Raw genomic sequence first — 14,860 nt, forward strand, 5'->3', positions numbered from 1 at the left:
GAAAAAAGAGACATGGCATCTCTATGTTCTTTCCCTGTTCAAAGACATGGCCTCTTCCTTCGGCCAAATTTAATGGGTGAACCATATCCAACCAAAACCCGATCGCGTGTACTTTGCTTGTGAAATAATAAGAAAAAGCCTGAAAAGAAAGCTTTTCCCGCAAAGTGGGGCTTGGTGGGGCCCAGCGCATCTGTCTGTGAAGTGTTGCCCCTTTAAAACCCCTAGAGGCGACGTCAAGAAGTGATCCGAGCCGGTTCCTAGTCAAGCCAAGGCAAAGCTCAGCTACGAAGCCGCGAATCTCCAAGATCAAGAGAACGAGGGACTTGGTGTTGCCACCCAGTCTCCGGCTCTAATCACCACCATAAACAGGTGAGGGCTGCCAGCTTTTCCCTCTTCTTTCGTTCTGCGCGCCCATTTCCCGCCCCCCCTTTCTCTTTCCTTCTATCCTGTCCCGACTTTGTCTTTAATAAAGGGAGTGGGACGGAGCAGTAAGCCACTGTAAGCCTTCCCACGGTTTTAGTGTCTCCTCCTTCCCACTCCAACCCATTTCGCTCCTCTCGGCTGGAATGTTCCCTCACTGTCGCCCCGGTTCTTCCTTTGCATTGTCATCTCGCCTCTAACCCTAAACAAAATCTCTTTATCTTGAGATTTAGCTGTCGTTGAAGATTTGCTCCCTCCACCGAAACCCGTCTTCCTTCCATCCCTTCTTCTTTCAAATCTGTTCACTCCAAAACCACGCGGATCCTTTCCGATCTCTCTTTTTATTAATGGGCAGATTTGCCGGAGTATTGCATTCTCTCTTTCCTCTCCGTCTCTCGTTTAATCCTTACGCCCTGAGTAGCCTTGCGCGTGCGAGCTCTTGCTGTTGTTTCATTTTAGATTGTTCGCGGCTTTAAGTGTGGTACGGCTTGGAAGAGATCTGAAATGATGAATATAATTCCTCCGATTCCTCGCTGGAAAAAAAGGGGAGGAGATGTGTATTATCCACATCACAGAGAATAGCTGGGTTCATGTGACGTATTTAACTATGGTTAATTGAACCACGATGAACCTATGCCAAATTTCTGGGCTTTCATAACACACTGAATCATAAATTGGATTAGGCGATCAGTATTATTAAGCCAAAATATCGGTAGCCAGGATATGGCTTAGTGTATTGTGCAAAATGGCAATCATTGTACTACATGGGTTTAGTTGTAGTGCGATCCAGTATGTGAGTCTACTTTGAATTAAGTCTCGGTGGGAATTGCTTTCAGAGGAATGGGTGAAATGGTTTGCAGCTTGTTTCTGGTAAGATAAAATGATGATGATGATGATGATGATGATGATGATGATGATGATGATGATTCCTTTCAAATCCAGTTGAATGATGTTCTCTTACTGGGGCATGAATGAATGAATATTTTCTTTTTGCTGGTCAAAAGTATTTTTCCCCCTCTGAAATAAGTGCAGGAAAACCATAATATGCCTTTAAATCACTAAATCTTCACCATTCCCTGGGTATTTTAAAAGCGGTCCTTTTCTTTAAATTGCTTTGCCTTATTTCATCATAGTGTGATGATAGACAAAATGGATGGCACACCTTCTCACAATATTCAACTCCCTAGGTCTCTGCATTATTCCATAATATGGCAACTGTACAGTATTAGTGTTTTGCAGCAAATTAACACAAAGTAGGTGGTGGTCTGCATTTCTGAATTTTAGATAGATTACCTGTTTGGATGTCTAGGATACCTAATATAGTGCACACACACCCAACTCTTGAGAATTCAGAGATTCTGGAAACCTGTTTAGACTTAATGAGAAAAAGAAATTACATTCTATGTTTTCTCTTTTCTCACACTGTATGTAGCTAGGAGTATAAAAGATGCTGTTTTTTAAAAGAAATTAGGAGATGTGCTCTTTTGCTTTGTCACTTATGTGGCTGACTCTCCTCCCCTCCTTACAACAATCTTTTGAGGTAGGTTGAATTGAGAAAGTAGAACTGAAGTCACTTAATTAGATACGTGGCTGAGTAAATATTTGAACCATGGGTTTCAACCAGCACAAAAATTCAGGAGTAACCAAGCCTCTAGTCTCCAAGAGTTTTGAATTGCCTTCCCCTGATTCTTGGTCAATGACCATGCTGATTTTAGGGATCTATCACATCTAGAATAGGCAAAGTTCTCTAGCACTACTTTGAAACTGTATTAAAGTGATTGTTGCTGGCTAATGATCAGTCATGCACAAGGCAAGCTGTGATTTATTTTGCACATTTTCAATTTTAGATTATTTACTCCTGCCTTTATTTTATGTTTTATGTGGCTCAGTGGGTTAGGACGCTGAGCCTGTCGATCAGAAGGTTGGCAGTTTGGCGGGTTGAATCCCGAGTGCCGCGTAGCAGAGTGAGCGCCTGTTACTCGTCCCAGCTTCTGCCAACCTAGCAGTTCGAAAGCACGTAAAAAATGCAAGTAGAAAAATAGGGACCACTACGGTGGGAAGGTAACAGCGTTCCGTGCGCCTTTGGCGTCTAGTCATGCCGGCCACATGACCACGGAGACGTCCTCGGACAAGCGCTGTCTCTTCGGCTTTGAAACGGAGATGAGCACCGGCCCCTAGAGTCGGAAACGACTAGCACGCATGTGCGGGGGAACCTTTACCTTACCTTTACCTTATTATTTTTATAAATAAGCCAAGGCAGCTAACATTCCTAATACTCTTTCCTCCTATTTTCTACCCAACAACAACCGTGCAAGGTGCACTGGGTTGAGAGAGAGTGACTTGCTCAAATCACCCAGCCAGCTTTCATGCCTAAGTGAGACTAGAATTCCCAATCTCCTGGTTTCTAGTCTGTTGCCTTAACCACCAAAGTAATAATTTATTGTTAGATATATTGTAAGTGCCCAATCTCTGTTACATCATTGACAAAGTCCATTTAGTTAATTTTAGTTTCTGACATAACACTTTTATAAAGAACCAACTTTTACAGATAATGTGTTATTTATTTGAATTCAGCCAGCTGTGCTATGCCATGGACCGTTCTGCACATTCTGTCTAAATATTTATTCCAAATTGTTCTGATGGCAAAAAGGTGAAAGTTGCACAGATTATATTATTGGGGGGGGGGGAAGCGGATCACATTAACTTTGCAGATTAATTTTAAATTTATTTGGCATAATAAAGTGTCTGGTTTGCAGCCAGCCATCCCCCCCCACACCAAACCAGTGTGATTACTCATGATCATTAAGGCTTAATTCATAAATAGTTTATATGTGTCAATGCATCATCCATGAATCCACATTTTGTGAGAATGAGTGTTTTATATGGTAAAATTTACACTTTTACATTATCCTATCCATTAGTCTTAGATTTTTAGTTGCTGACCTAGCTTTTGAGAATTTCTTTGTGTGGGTTGGGGGAGCGGGTTGAGGCAAGAGGAGAAAAGCAATTGGATGTTTAAAATTCCAGTAGATAAGAGAGTATAGCTATATTTAACATTTCTTTTCAGCATGTGCAATCCCAGTTGTAGCCAAATTTTGAAACATACTTGAGATTTTATTTTCAAAATGGCCCTGAATGATCTGCATTTCCTTTTTTAAAAAAAAAATCCATCACAATAAGACTCTGTATGTGTCTCTATAAAAATAGAAAGCTACTAAGATTGCACTCTGTGGAGGTGGAGTGCACAGCATATTACATAATATGAAATGTGATGATAGGCTGGCACACCAAATAGATTAGTGGTCTGTTTGCCCCCCCTCCCCGGTCACATGAATTCATTTCTGCATAATGCACAAGTGTGTTGGTGCTGACGTTGATAATTTTGAATGGATATGTCATAATGATGTTGATTTCCTTGGACTACTGAATTGGGGCACATGGGATTAGTGGATGAATAGATTATGATGGCCTGTGTATGCATGAAAGATATAGAGGACTGCTTTGTGAAAGATTGATGCTTTCCTAAAAGCAACATGAGTACAAGCTCAAATTCCTACTGCTATTTTTCCTGTCCCTTAAACATATTTATTACCCTCAGTCAACCATCCATGACTGCCCAAGGTGTTCATACTGTGAACAGCTGCTCTAAATGATCTCTCTTAATGATCCTTCTACCTGCTGTCAAATAGTGGGAAAAATATATTGTTACTTATGCTGTTTGCATACAACCTATGCAGGAGATGCATAAGGAAGTATATCCCCCCCTTAGGAATGATGATGGCCATGGTTTTCCCTTCTAAATTATTCTTAAAAATAAAACATCTTTTGGGATCTAGATATAGCTCACCTTGCATTCAGTGAGGATTTCTGCAATCTTCTATAATCTTGAATCACTTTCTCAAATAATTATTTTCAATCATTTTCCTGAGGACATACAAAATAGTTTCAAGAGAAGTTAAACAAATAGTTAAAAACAATAAAGTTAACCATGCAACTTAAAAGGCATAGCTAACAAGAGAAACCTGAAGCTGCTCTGTAGGAGAACAAAGAAATTATTTCTATGTCACTCTCTTTTCAACCTTTTTCCTTCTTCGTTGAATGTCTTTCCACTGACCTTTTATTTATACCCCATTGGGGATAGATTGTCAAAGGGTAAGGGGGAAATCTATCTATAAGGTCACTGAAAACAACCTTATGACACACAATCAATTTATATCCCACATTTCTATCTAATGGAATCTCATAAGCATTTTTCCCTTCACTTTATAAAGTTAAATTGTTTAAAACATTTTCAAACAAAAATATTCCAGTTTGTGAATACTCCATGCTCCACAATCAGTTTAGCAAATATGCACCCAATGTTTTACTGCCATTCTATGGTATGAACTCATTGAATATTTTCTTTCCCAATTCTTCTCCATCTAAATTGGAATTGAGATTGGAAATTGGAATTCCATTCTGCCTAAGTCATACTCCAAAATTTAATGCCCATACTAGCTCAAAGTTCCCAAAAATTTACTGCTGATTTTTGTTTATTAAAGCAATTCCATAAGAGTTGCTTACTTTGCAACCTTAAGGCTTATGTAGACAACAAGAGCAATATGTGGTATAAAAACATTTTTAATGTAGCAGCAAAAGCAAGGATTTGATAAGATTGAAAATGCAGCAGGCAAATGGAAGCTATTCTAATCTTTAAGGAATTTATTGTGCTTTATTATTCCTGCTTGTCATCCTCCTCCTCCTCTTGCTTTTGAGATTTGCATATCCCTGAAGCATCCTTAGATGATCCTTATACAGATGGGAAACATAATTTGTTTTCAACAGTTTTCTGCCCTGGAATCTGTAGTTTCTGTTTGCCTGTGTCCAAGATGTGAAAAAATAAGATAATGTTGAAAGCCTAAAGGCCAGTCCAGAATTCTATTAAGTGATCATAAATCACAGTGCAAACATCTGAAATAAGAGGGTGGAATACCAAGAACTGATTGAGTCCTGTTTTGTAGGTATGCATTAAATTATAATATGTTTCTTGTTTTCACCCTCTGATTACTGCAATTTGGGTGTGTGGGATCCTGCAGGTTTTATAGACAGTCTGGAGTCTAACCACCTAAGAATCCTTGTTAGAGATTTTTTTTCTTACATGTAAAATCCCAGAAAATAGATATGGTAACCAGAGTAAAAGTTGTATGACCTTGCCTTCTGTCTTCACAATTTAGGCTGGGCTACCAACAATCCTTATTTGAATCTGTTTTTTGATTCTGAGATTCTTTTATACAGTTCAGTCTATACTTCCTGTAAGGAAAGGCTGCATCTCGCCTCTTAATTAGGACCAACTCCATTCCTAATGTATTATTGATTCTCCAATTATTGATTAACTGCTACTCGTGAGCATGTCAGTTCTCTGACTAATATTTTCCTCCTGTCAGCAGATTGGGTTGAGATTTCTCTTGTGAACAGTCAGTGAGGGTTGGACTAATAATGGAACACATTAGAAGAGATCAGCCCAAATGGCTATTTTGTTTACCAAGAAATCATACAAGGAATGTTGGCTAAAACTTTAGAATTTATAAGAACATCTGTATTTTTTCACATATAGCTGGTTCATCTGCACCTCACCTTGGGATGCATCAGCTCATGAATTGCACCGCTAGATCTTACAAAAAGAGACAATTGCTGAAAAAAATGTTAATATTCAGTGAAATTTGGCATTGTGTTCAACAAGTTTAGGGAGATCTTGGTTCAAATCCCCATTTAGCTGTAAGTTTACTGAATGTCTTGAGCCAGCTCCGCTCTGTCAGCCTTCACCATCTCCCAGTGAATTGGAGAAAGAAATAGAACAGTTCTATTGTTTGGAAGAAAATAATAATAATAATTAATATTTTTCTTGCAATATTTTTCCTAGTGTCTGGGAGTGTAATGGACTGTGGGAATGGCCTGAGGAGACAGGAAGGAGAGGGACATACTGGATGACCAGCATGTAAAAGTTCAGTTCATCCAAAGGGAGGATGGTGTGGGAAAAAATTCAGAAGGGATCCTTCCTAGTTTTCTAGAGTGTAAAAGCAAAAGGAAGGGGGAAGGAGAAATACTTTCAGTCTTGTAAACTTCTGTTAATGTAACCTAACAATAAAGAAAGACATAGTATTCCTGATTGCGCTTCTTGTCTAGATAAGCCCATGGATTATTGCTAACATCAATCTTGCAAGAAAAAGAAGCAATTTGATTGCTTTGAGGAAATTGAACCAGTTCATCAATCCTTTGGGAAAATGTGTTTTTAGTTTTTTGGCAATGACCCTTACAGGAAACTAGTCACAAAATGAGTAACCTCTCAATCCTGCTGGAAGGATTTGCCTCTAAGAGCTTACACCCCAACTTCACTGTATTCCATTACAGCTGTATTTGTTAAGGTCCAATAAGAACCAAGGCTTACTTTCTTCTATCTAACCTCTATTTAGTGTAGTAAATAGTTATACACTGGAGAAAGAAAGATTTGGTTTTTACTGTAACTTAAAATTATAGTTCCCCTTCATGGATTACTGCCTTGTCTTGGCGAAGGGGCTTGCGTAATTCAATGAAGCTATGAGCTATGCCGTGCAGGGCCACCCAAGACGGAAAGGTCATAGCAGAGAGTTCTGACAAAACACGATCCACTGGAGAAGGAAATGGCAACCCATTCCAGTATCTTTGCCATGAAAACCCTATGGACAGTACCAAAAGGCAAAATGATATGATGCTGGAAGATGAGCCCCTCAGGTTGGAAGGCATCCAATATGCTACTGGGGAAGAGCAGAGGGCTAGTACTAGTAGCACCAGAAAGAATGAAGTGACTGGGCCAAAGCTGAAAGGACGCTCAGCTGTGCATGTGTCTGATGGTGAAAGGAAAGTCCAATGCTGTAAAGATTTTTTCTCCATAGGAACCTGGAATGTAAGATCCATGAATCCAAGCTGGACATGGTCAAACAAGAGATGACAAGACTGAATATCGACATCTTAGGAATCAGTGAACTAAAATGGACAGGAATGGGTGAATTTAATTCAGATGACCATCAGGTATACTACTGCGGGCAAGAATCCCTCAGAAGAAATGGAGTAGCCTTCATAGTCAATAAAAGAGTAGTAAAAGCAATACTGGGATACAATCCCCAAAATGACAGAATGATCTCAGTTCGAATCCAAGGCAATCCATTCAATATCACAGTAGTCCAAGTCTATGCCCCAACCACCGGTGCTGAAGAGGATGAAATTGACCAGTTCTATGAAGCCCTACAGCACCTTATAGAACTAACACCAAAAAATGATGTCCTTATCATCATGGGGGATTGGAATGCTAAAGTAGGAAGCCAAAAGATAACTGGAATAACAGGCAAGTTTGGCCTTGGAGTACAAAATGAAGCAGGGCACAGGCTGATAGAATTTTGTCAAGAGAATACGATGGTCATAGCAAACACTCTTTTCCAACAACCCAAGAGACGGCTCTACACATGGACATCACCAGACAGTCAACACAGAAATCAGATTGACTATGTGCTCTGCAGCCAAAGATGGAGAAGCTCTATACAGTCAGTAAAAACAAGACCAGGAGCTGACTGTGGCTCAGACCATGAGCTTCTTGTTGCAAAATTTAGGCTTAAACTGAAGAAAGTAGGGAAAAGCACTAGGCCACTCAGGTATGAACTAAATCATATCCCTGATGAATATACAGTAGAGGTGACAAATAGATTTAAAGAATTAGATCTGATAGACAGAGTGCCTGAAGAACTATGGACAGAGGTTCACAACTTTGTACAAGAGGTAGCAACTAAAACCATCCCAAAGAAAAAGAAATGTAAGAAAGCAAAATGGCTGTCTGAGGAAGCTTTGCAAATAGCTGAGGAAAGGAGGGAAGCAAAAGGCAAGGGAGAAAAAGAAAGATGCACCCAATTGAATGCAGAATTCCAGAGAATAGCTAGAAGAGATAAGAATGCCTTCTTAAATGAACAGTGCAAATAAATAGAAGAAACAATAGAATAGGGAGGACCAGAGATCTCTTCAAGAAAATTGGAGAGATGAAGGGAACATTTCATGCAAAAATGGGTAGGATAAAGGACCAAAATGGCAGGGACCTAACAGAGGCAGAAGAAATTAAGAAGAGGTGGCAAAATTACACAGAAGAACTATACAAGAACGAGCTTAACATCCCTGATAACCACAATGAGGTGGTCACTGACCTTGAGCTAGACATCCTTGAATGTGAAGTGAAGTGGGCCTTAGGAAAGCTGAGCAACAACAAAGCTAGTGGAGGTGATAGTATTCCAGCTGAGCTATTCAAAATCTTAAAAGATGATGCAGTAAAAGTGCTACACTCAGTTTGCCAGCAAATTTGGAAAACTCAACAGTGGCCACAGGATTGGAAAGATCAGTTTACATTGCAATTTCAAAGAAAGGCAGTGCCAAAGAATGTACAAACTATTACACCATTGCACTCAATTCACATGCTAATAAAGTTATGCTTAAAATCCTACAAGCTAGAATCCAGCAGTATGTGGATCAAAAACTACCAGAAGTACAGGCAGGATTTCGAAGAGGCAGAGGAACTAGAGATCAAATTGCCAACATACGCTGGATCATGGAGAAAGCTAGGGAGTTCCAGAAAAACATCTACTTCTGCTTCATTTACTATGCTAAAGCCTTTGATTGTGTGGATCACAACAAACTGTGGCAAGTTCTTAAAGAGATGGGCGTACCAGACCATCTTATTTGTCTCTTGAGAAACTTATATGCGGGTCAAGAAGCAACAGTGAGAACTGGATACGGAACCACTGATTGGTTCAAAATTGGGAAACAAGTCTGGCAAGGCTGTATACTGTCACCCTGCCTATTTAACTTATATGCAGAGTACATCATGAGAAAGGCAGGGCTAGATGAATCAAAGGTTGGAATTAAGATTGCCAGGAGAAATATCAGCAACCTAAGATATGCAGATGATACCACTCTAATGGCAGAAAGTGAAGAGGAAATAAAGAGCCTCTTGTTGCGGGTGAAGAAGGAGAGTGCAAAAGTTGGGTTACAACTTAACATTAAGAAAACCAAGATCATGGCATCCGGCCCTCTCAATTCCTGGCAAATAAATGGGGAAGAAATGGAGGTAGTGACAGATTTTATTTTGCTGGGCTTCAAGATCACCGCAAATGGGGACTGCAGCCAAGAAATTAAAAGACGCTTGTTCCTGGGGAGGAAAGCAATGGCAAATCTAGACAGCACACTAAAAAACAGAGACATCACCCTGTCAACAAAAGTGCATATAGTCAAGGCTATGGTCTTCCCAGTTGCAATGTATGGCTGTGAAAGTTGGACCATAAGAAAAGCTGAATGCCAAAAAATTGAGGCCTTTGAACTATGGTGTGGAGAAGACTCCTGCGAGTCCCTTGGACTGCAAGGTGATCAAACCGGTCAGTCCTAGAGGAGATCAACCCTGACTGCTCTTTAGAAGGCCAGATCCTGAAGCTAAAACTCAAATACTTTGGCCACCTAATGAGAAGGAAGGACTAACTGGAGAAGAGCCTAATGCTGGGAAAGATTGAGGGCAAGAGAAGAAGGGGACGACAGAGAATGAGGTGGCTGGATGGAGTCACTGAAGCAGTAGGTGTGAGCTTAAATGGATTCCAGAAGATGGTAGAGTACAGGAAGGTCTGGAGGAACATTGTCCATGGGATCGTGATGGGTTGGACATGACTTCGCAACTAAGAACAAAAAATTATAGTTGTAGATTCCTAACTTAAGCAGAATAATATTGCATTGTTTATAGTTGGAATTTATAGTGATAAAAGTTTAACATTCTTTTCAGAATAATATTTTTCTTATCATGATATAATAAAACTGTTGATTGATTAATTATATACTGTTGAGTCATTTTTCATTTCTCCGTGATGATTTATCTCTGTTAATTCAAGACTCCCAATAGGGTACTTATTGCCACTATAACTGAGTCCTTGTGCTGGTCATCCTCTTCTTTGTTTCACCTTTCCTAGTGCTAAAGCCTTATTCAGGAAGCTAGGTCTTTGCATAATGGACTGAAATAGGATAATTTGAACCTGGTTATTTGTACCTTGAATGAGAACTCTAGTTGATTTATTTGCTGATCCGTTAGCATGTTTTCTTGGCTGTCTGTAGTATCCTCAAAAGGGACGCGGTGGCTCAGTGGGTTAGGACGCTGAGCTTGTCGATCAGAAGGTCGGCAGTTTGGCGGGTCGAATCCCGAGTGCCGCGTAACAGAGTGAGTGCCTGTTACTCGTCCCAGCTTCTGCCAACCTAGCAGTTCGAAAGCACGTAAAAATGCAAGTAGAAAAATAGGGACCACTATGGTGGGAAGGTAACAGCATTCCGTGCACCTTTGGCGTCTAGTCATGCCGGCCACATGACCACGGAGATGTCCTCGGACAAGTGCTGGCTCTTCGGCTTTGAAACGGAGATGAGCACCGGCCCCTAGAGTCGGAAACGACTAGCACGTATGTGCGGGGGAACCTTTACCTTTACCTTTTTTAGCATGTTTTCTTGGCTGTCTGTAGTATCCTCAGGAGACTTCCCCAAACCAAAGTTGAAAGGCGTCAATACTCTTACTATCCTACTTCTTTAAAGTCCAACTTTTGCTTCCATAGAGTATCACAGCATGATTTTAATTAGATACAGTGCTGCATTTGAGTATCTCTTCTAAGGCCTTTGTGGCTGGTCTACTAGTCTATATTGTATTTCTTGTTTGCTTATTCCATTACTGTTGTTAGCTGATCCTAAAAGGCTACTTTGCCAATTCTGAGGCTGGTGGTTCTGCTTGTTGTCATTAGTTGGTCTTTTTTGTATTTAATTTTAGTCCCATTTTTTTCTATTATGTTCTTTTATTTTTAGTACTAGGGCTTGGCAATGCTTTGCATTTTTAGCTATCAGGATATTGTAATGTTATCAACAGAGTGTAGGCTCTTGATGTTTCTCCAATTTTAAAGCATGCTCACTATTTCTAATTATACAGATAGTCCGCTACATATGAACATGATTGAGCCTGCCCATCATGTTGTTGTAATGGTCATAAAACAGGTCAGTCATATGAGCGACCAAATTTTATGACCTTTTTTTGTGAACAAGCAGTTGTAAAATGGCCATAACAAATGCTGCAGTTGTTAAGCAAACAAATGGTCCACTATAGGTATGGTTCTGCTAAAAACTGAAAGTAAGTGCCAGTTTTTAGCAAAATGCTGCAAATAACGATAGATGCAATTACACTCCCATGCACCTGAAGTTAGGTCACATGATCACAGAATGGAACTGATCTTCAAACATAGATTGTAAATCCCTGTTTTTGAGTCAATTGCAACTTCAAATGATTGCTGTACAATCTTTCAGCATCACCTAAAAAAGAAATGTCAGCATGCTGTTCAGTATATGTATGTAAACAATAAGCTATATTTATTATCTGTATTACTGAGGTAAAGAATGTAAAGAAGAGCAACTAAGATGATTAAAGGCCTGGAGACTAAAACATATGAAGAACGGTTGCAGGATTTGGGGTTGGCTAGTCTAGAGAAAAGAAGGAGAAATGATAACAGTATTCCAGTATTTGAGAGGTTTCCCCAAAGAGGAGGGGGTCAATTTATTTTCCAAAGCACCAGAAGGCAAGACAAGAAACAATGAATGGAAACTAATCAAGGAGAGAATCAACCTGGAATTAAGGAGAAACTTCCTAACAGTGAGGACAATTAACCAGGGGAACAGCTTGCCTTCAGAAGTTGTAGGTACTTCGTCACTGGAGGCTTTTAAGAAAAGACTGGACAGCCACTTGTCTGAAATGGTATAGGGCAGTGATGGCAAACCTTTTAGAGACCGAGTGCCCCAAAAGCACCCTACCCTGCCCCTGCCCCACCCTCGCTCCATCCCCTGCCCTGCCCGCCCTCAGGGCCACCTACCACCTCCACAGCCTGCTACAGATCGCCCAGGCGGCCCTGCAGTGCCATGTTGGCCACGCTCTCCGCCCATGCCCCAATGCATCACCTGCATGTGACGGGGCGCGAGGGTGGAATCTTGTCCCTGCTGCCCAGCTGCTATGTGCTTGGCTGCTCTGCTCTGTAGGGGCCATGCCCAGGGACAACTCTCCTCTGGGGGGGCTACTGGTGAGGAGGGGGCCACGGGGGGAGGCAGGGCTGGGGCGATGGCACGCGTGCTCACAGAGAGTGCTCTGAGTGCCACCTCTGGCACGCATGCCATAGGTTTGCCACCACTGGTATGGGGTCTCCTGTTTGAGCAAGGGGCTGGGCTAAAAGACATCTCTCTTCCAGCTCTATTCTGATTGCATTTTTTTATAAAAACTTAAGAGAAATTGCATTTTTAAAATATATTGATCTCAAAGAATATGAGATTAATAAGTAATTGTGGGAAAAGCAAAACAAATGAGATCTAGGCAGAGGGCTTCAAATATTTAGCTCTTACAAGCCTGGCTTTGAATCTTTGTGTTTTTCCTTGGTTGCGATGTATGGTTAGCAATTCTCTTTCCTTGAATGCAGTCTTCATTTTTTCCACAGCTGCACACTTGTGTAGTTCTTTTACTGTTGGAAATAACTGCACAAATTTGAATGGGGCAGATGGTAGATTACTTCATTTAGGTGGGCTTTTAATAAAACGTGCCAGCTTTTGCATATTCTTCATAACTGGGACGGGAAATTTTCAGATTTTTAAAAATTTGAATGTGGGAGAAAGTGAAATTGGCAGAAGATAAGTATCTTCTTGACATTTTTTTCTTATTCCTCTTCTTTATTGTCTAAAGAATAAAATGCAAAAACTAAAATAAAAAAAAATCACCTGGTGAAGACCAAGTCTATTATTTATAAATAATCTCTGAACTTGATGCAGGGTATCAGAATCAAGTGGGTGTATGCTACATTTTGAGATCATTTTTTGAAGAGGTGTTGTTCAATTCTTCTCTCTCTACAGGATCACCACAGAAGAAGAAATAATTATTTGTAATTCTGTCACTGAGAAGACCTCCCTGGTTGTCGAAATGCCTGTTGCTTCAACCAACTCTGAGACAGGTAAGAACTTATTCCTATTTCTGATCCATATTTTTCCAGATATTCTCCAGAAATCTAGAGCTAAACTCTAGTCTTTCTGGTGAACAAATCTGGTTGATTATTGCATTTTCTGTGAGATAAAGCAAGGATATGTAGGCATTTTATACTGCTCCCATAATTTCTTGCCAGTGTCAACTGGATTTACAGGAGTTCAAGTTGGAACTTACCAGAAAACTACAACATTCCTAATCCTTGATTAATGTAATGTGATCCATTTAAGTTTCAGTATTCATAAAACTTGCTTAAGAAGTTGATTGAGTTACCCCATTTTCTGCATTTGCTAAACCTCTGAATCATAAACTAACCCAAATTAGGTATACTTTGATTGCACCAATGAACGGGTCGGAACTGTTTTACAGTACTTCCATCACCTATTGATATTTTCTGGTTAGTAACCATAATAAAGATGTGTATGTATATAAACTAATCAGACTGGCTGGGTTCAGCTAAAAATAATCAAATTTAACAGATTGTACAGATGGAGCTGCTAGGTCTTTGACTTGATTAACTGAGTTGTACAAACCCAGCTATTCTGCTTTTACATTTTGCATTAAGGTTTGCTTTAATTTTAGACAGAGCTTTCTCTCTGTCAGTCTTTTTCAATCTGGTGGAGGCAGCCAGTCTTAGAACTCACTAGATCAGACATGTCAAACACAAGGCCCGGGGGCCGGATTCGGCCCACGAAGTGGTTTCATGTGGCCCGCGAAGCCATCCTGGAAATAGTGAGGGAATGGCCCCCACTGCCTTGGCTCTGGCCCAGAGACCCTCCTTCTGCCAGAGACCCTCAGATCTGTCCCACTCCTTCCCAGGCCCCCATAGGCACCCTTGATGTGAACGATGTAGAGCTGGCCATGCCCACCCAGTAGGCCATACGCACTCTAGCCACGCCCACCCAGTAGGTCATGCCCACCCAGGCCACACCCACCCAACCCCCTGAGGGCAACCGCAATGCTGATGCGGCCCTCAATGAAATTGAGTTTGACACCCCTGCGCTAGATCTTTTGTTTTACAATCCCCAACAGCTCCAGGGATTAAAGATTATGGATATGTTCCTATGCATACCAGAGGAGACATACAAGATGGTTAGCCCTGTCTTTTGCAGTTTTACTAGGACAGGAGAGATTTGGCCTTAAGGAAGTCCAAGCAACGGTGTAAGAGAGAGTGGGCTGCAGAGATTAACTAGGAGGAGGGAGACCCCCTAGACTACCCTTTGCCATTGAGAATTACCGGAATATTTGGGGCCTCTCTGCCAGCATCTCATAAGTTTATTGGCTGTGGGAATAAAATGAAGGTTGATCTCTCTATAAGCTACTTTCAACTCTTGGAGAATATAAACAATAAACAATTCTCTGCAATAT

The 14,860-nt window shown here is 40.7% G+C and overlaps 1 protein-coding gene across 1 annotated transcript in view; it reads left to right on the plus strand.

The window, feature by feature from the left end:
- Window positions 1–360: 360 nt before the first annotated feature.
- The window catches only part of LOC308677906 (MAGUK p55 subfamily member 2), a 78,506-nt gene continuing 64,006 nt past the window's right edge, over window positions 361–14,860 (plus strand). Inside the window, exons 1-2 of the mRNA XM_081344608.1 lie at window positions 361–369; window positions 13,366–13,463. Of these exons, the coding sequence (XP_081200734.1) occupies window positions 13,433–13,463 (31 nt within the window). The 5' untranslated portion in view covers window positions 361–369; window positions 13,366–13,432. The remainder of the gene's footprint in view (window positions 370–13,365; window positions 13,464–14,860) is intronic.

The sequence above is a fragment of the Vipera berus genome (genome assembly GCF_964194415.1).
Source record: "Vipera berus genome assembly, chromosome: Z".
NCBI classification, from domain to species: domain Eukaryota; kingdom Metazoa; phylum Chordata; class Lepidosauria; order Squamata; family Viperidae; genus Vipera; species Vipera berus.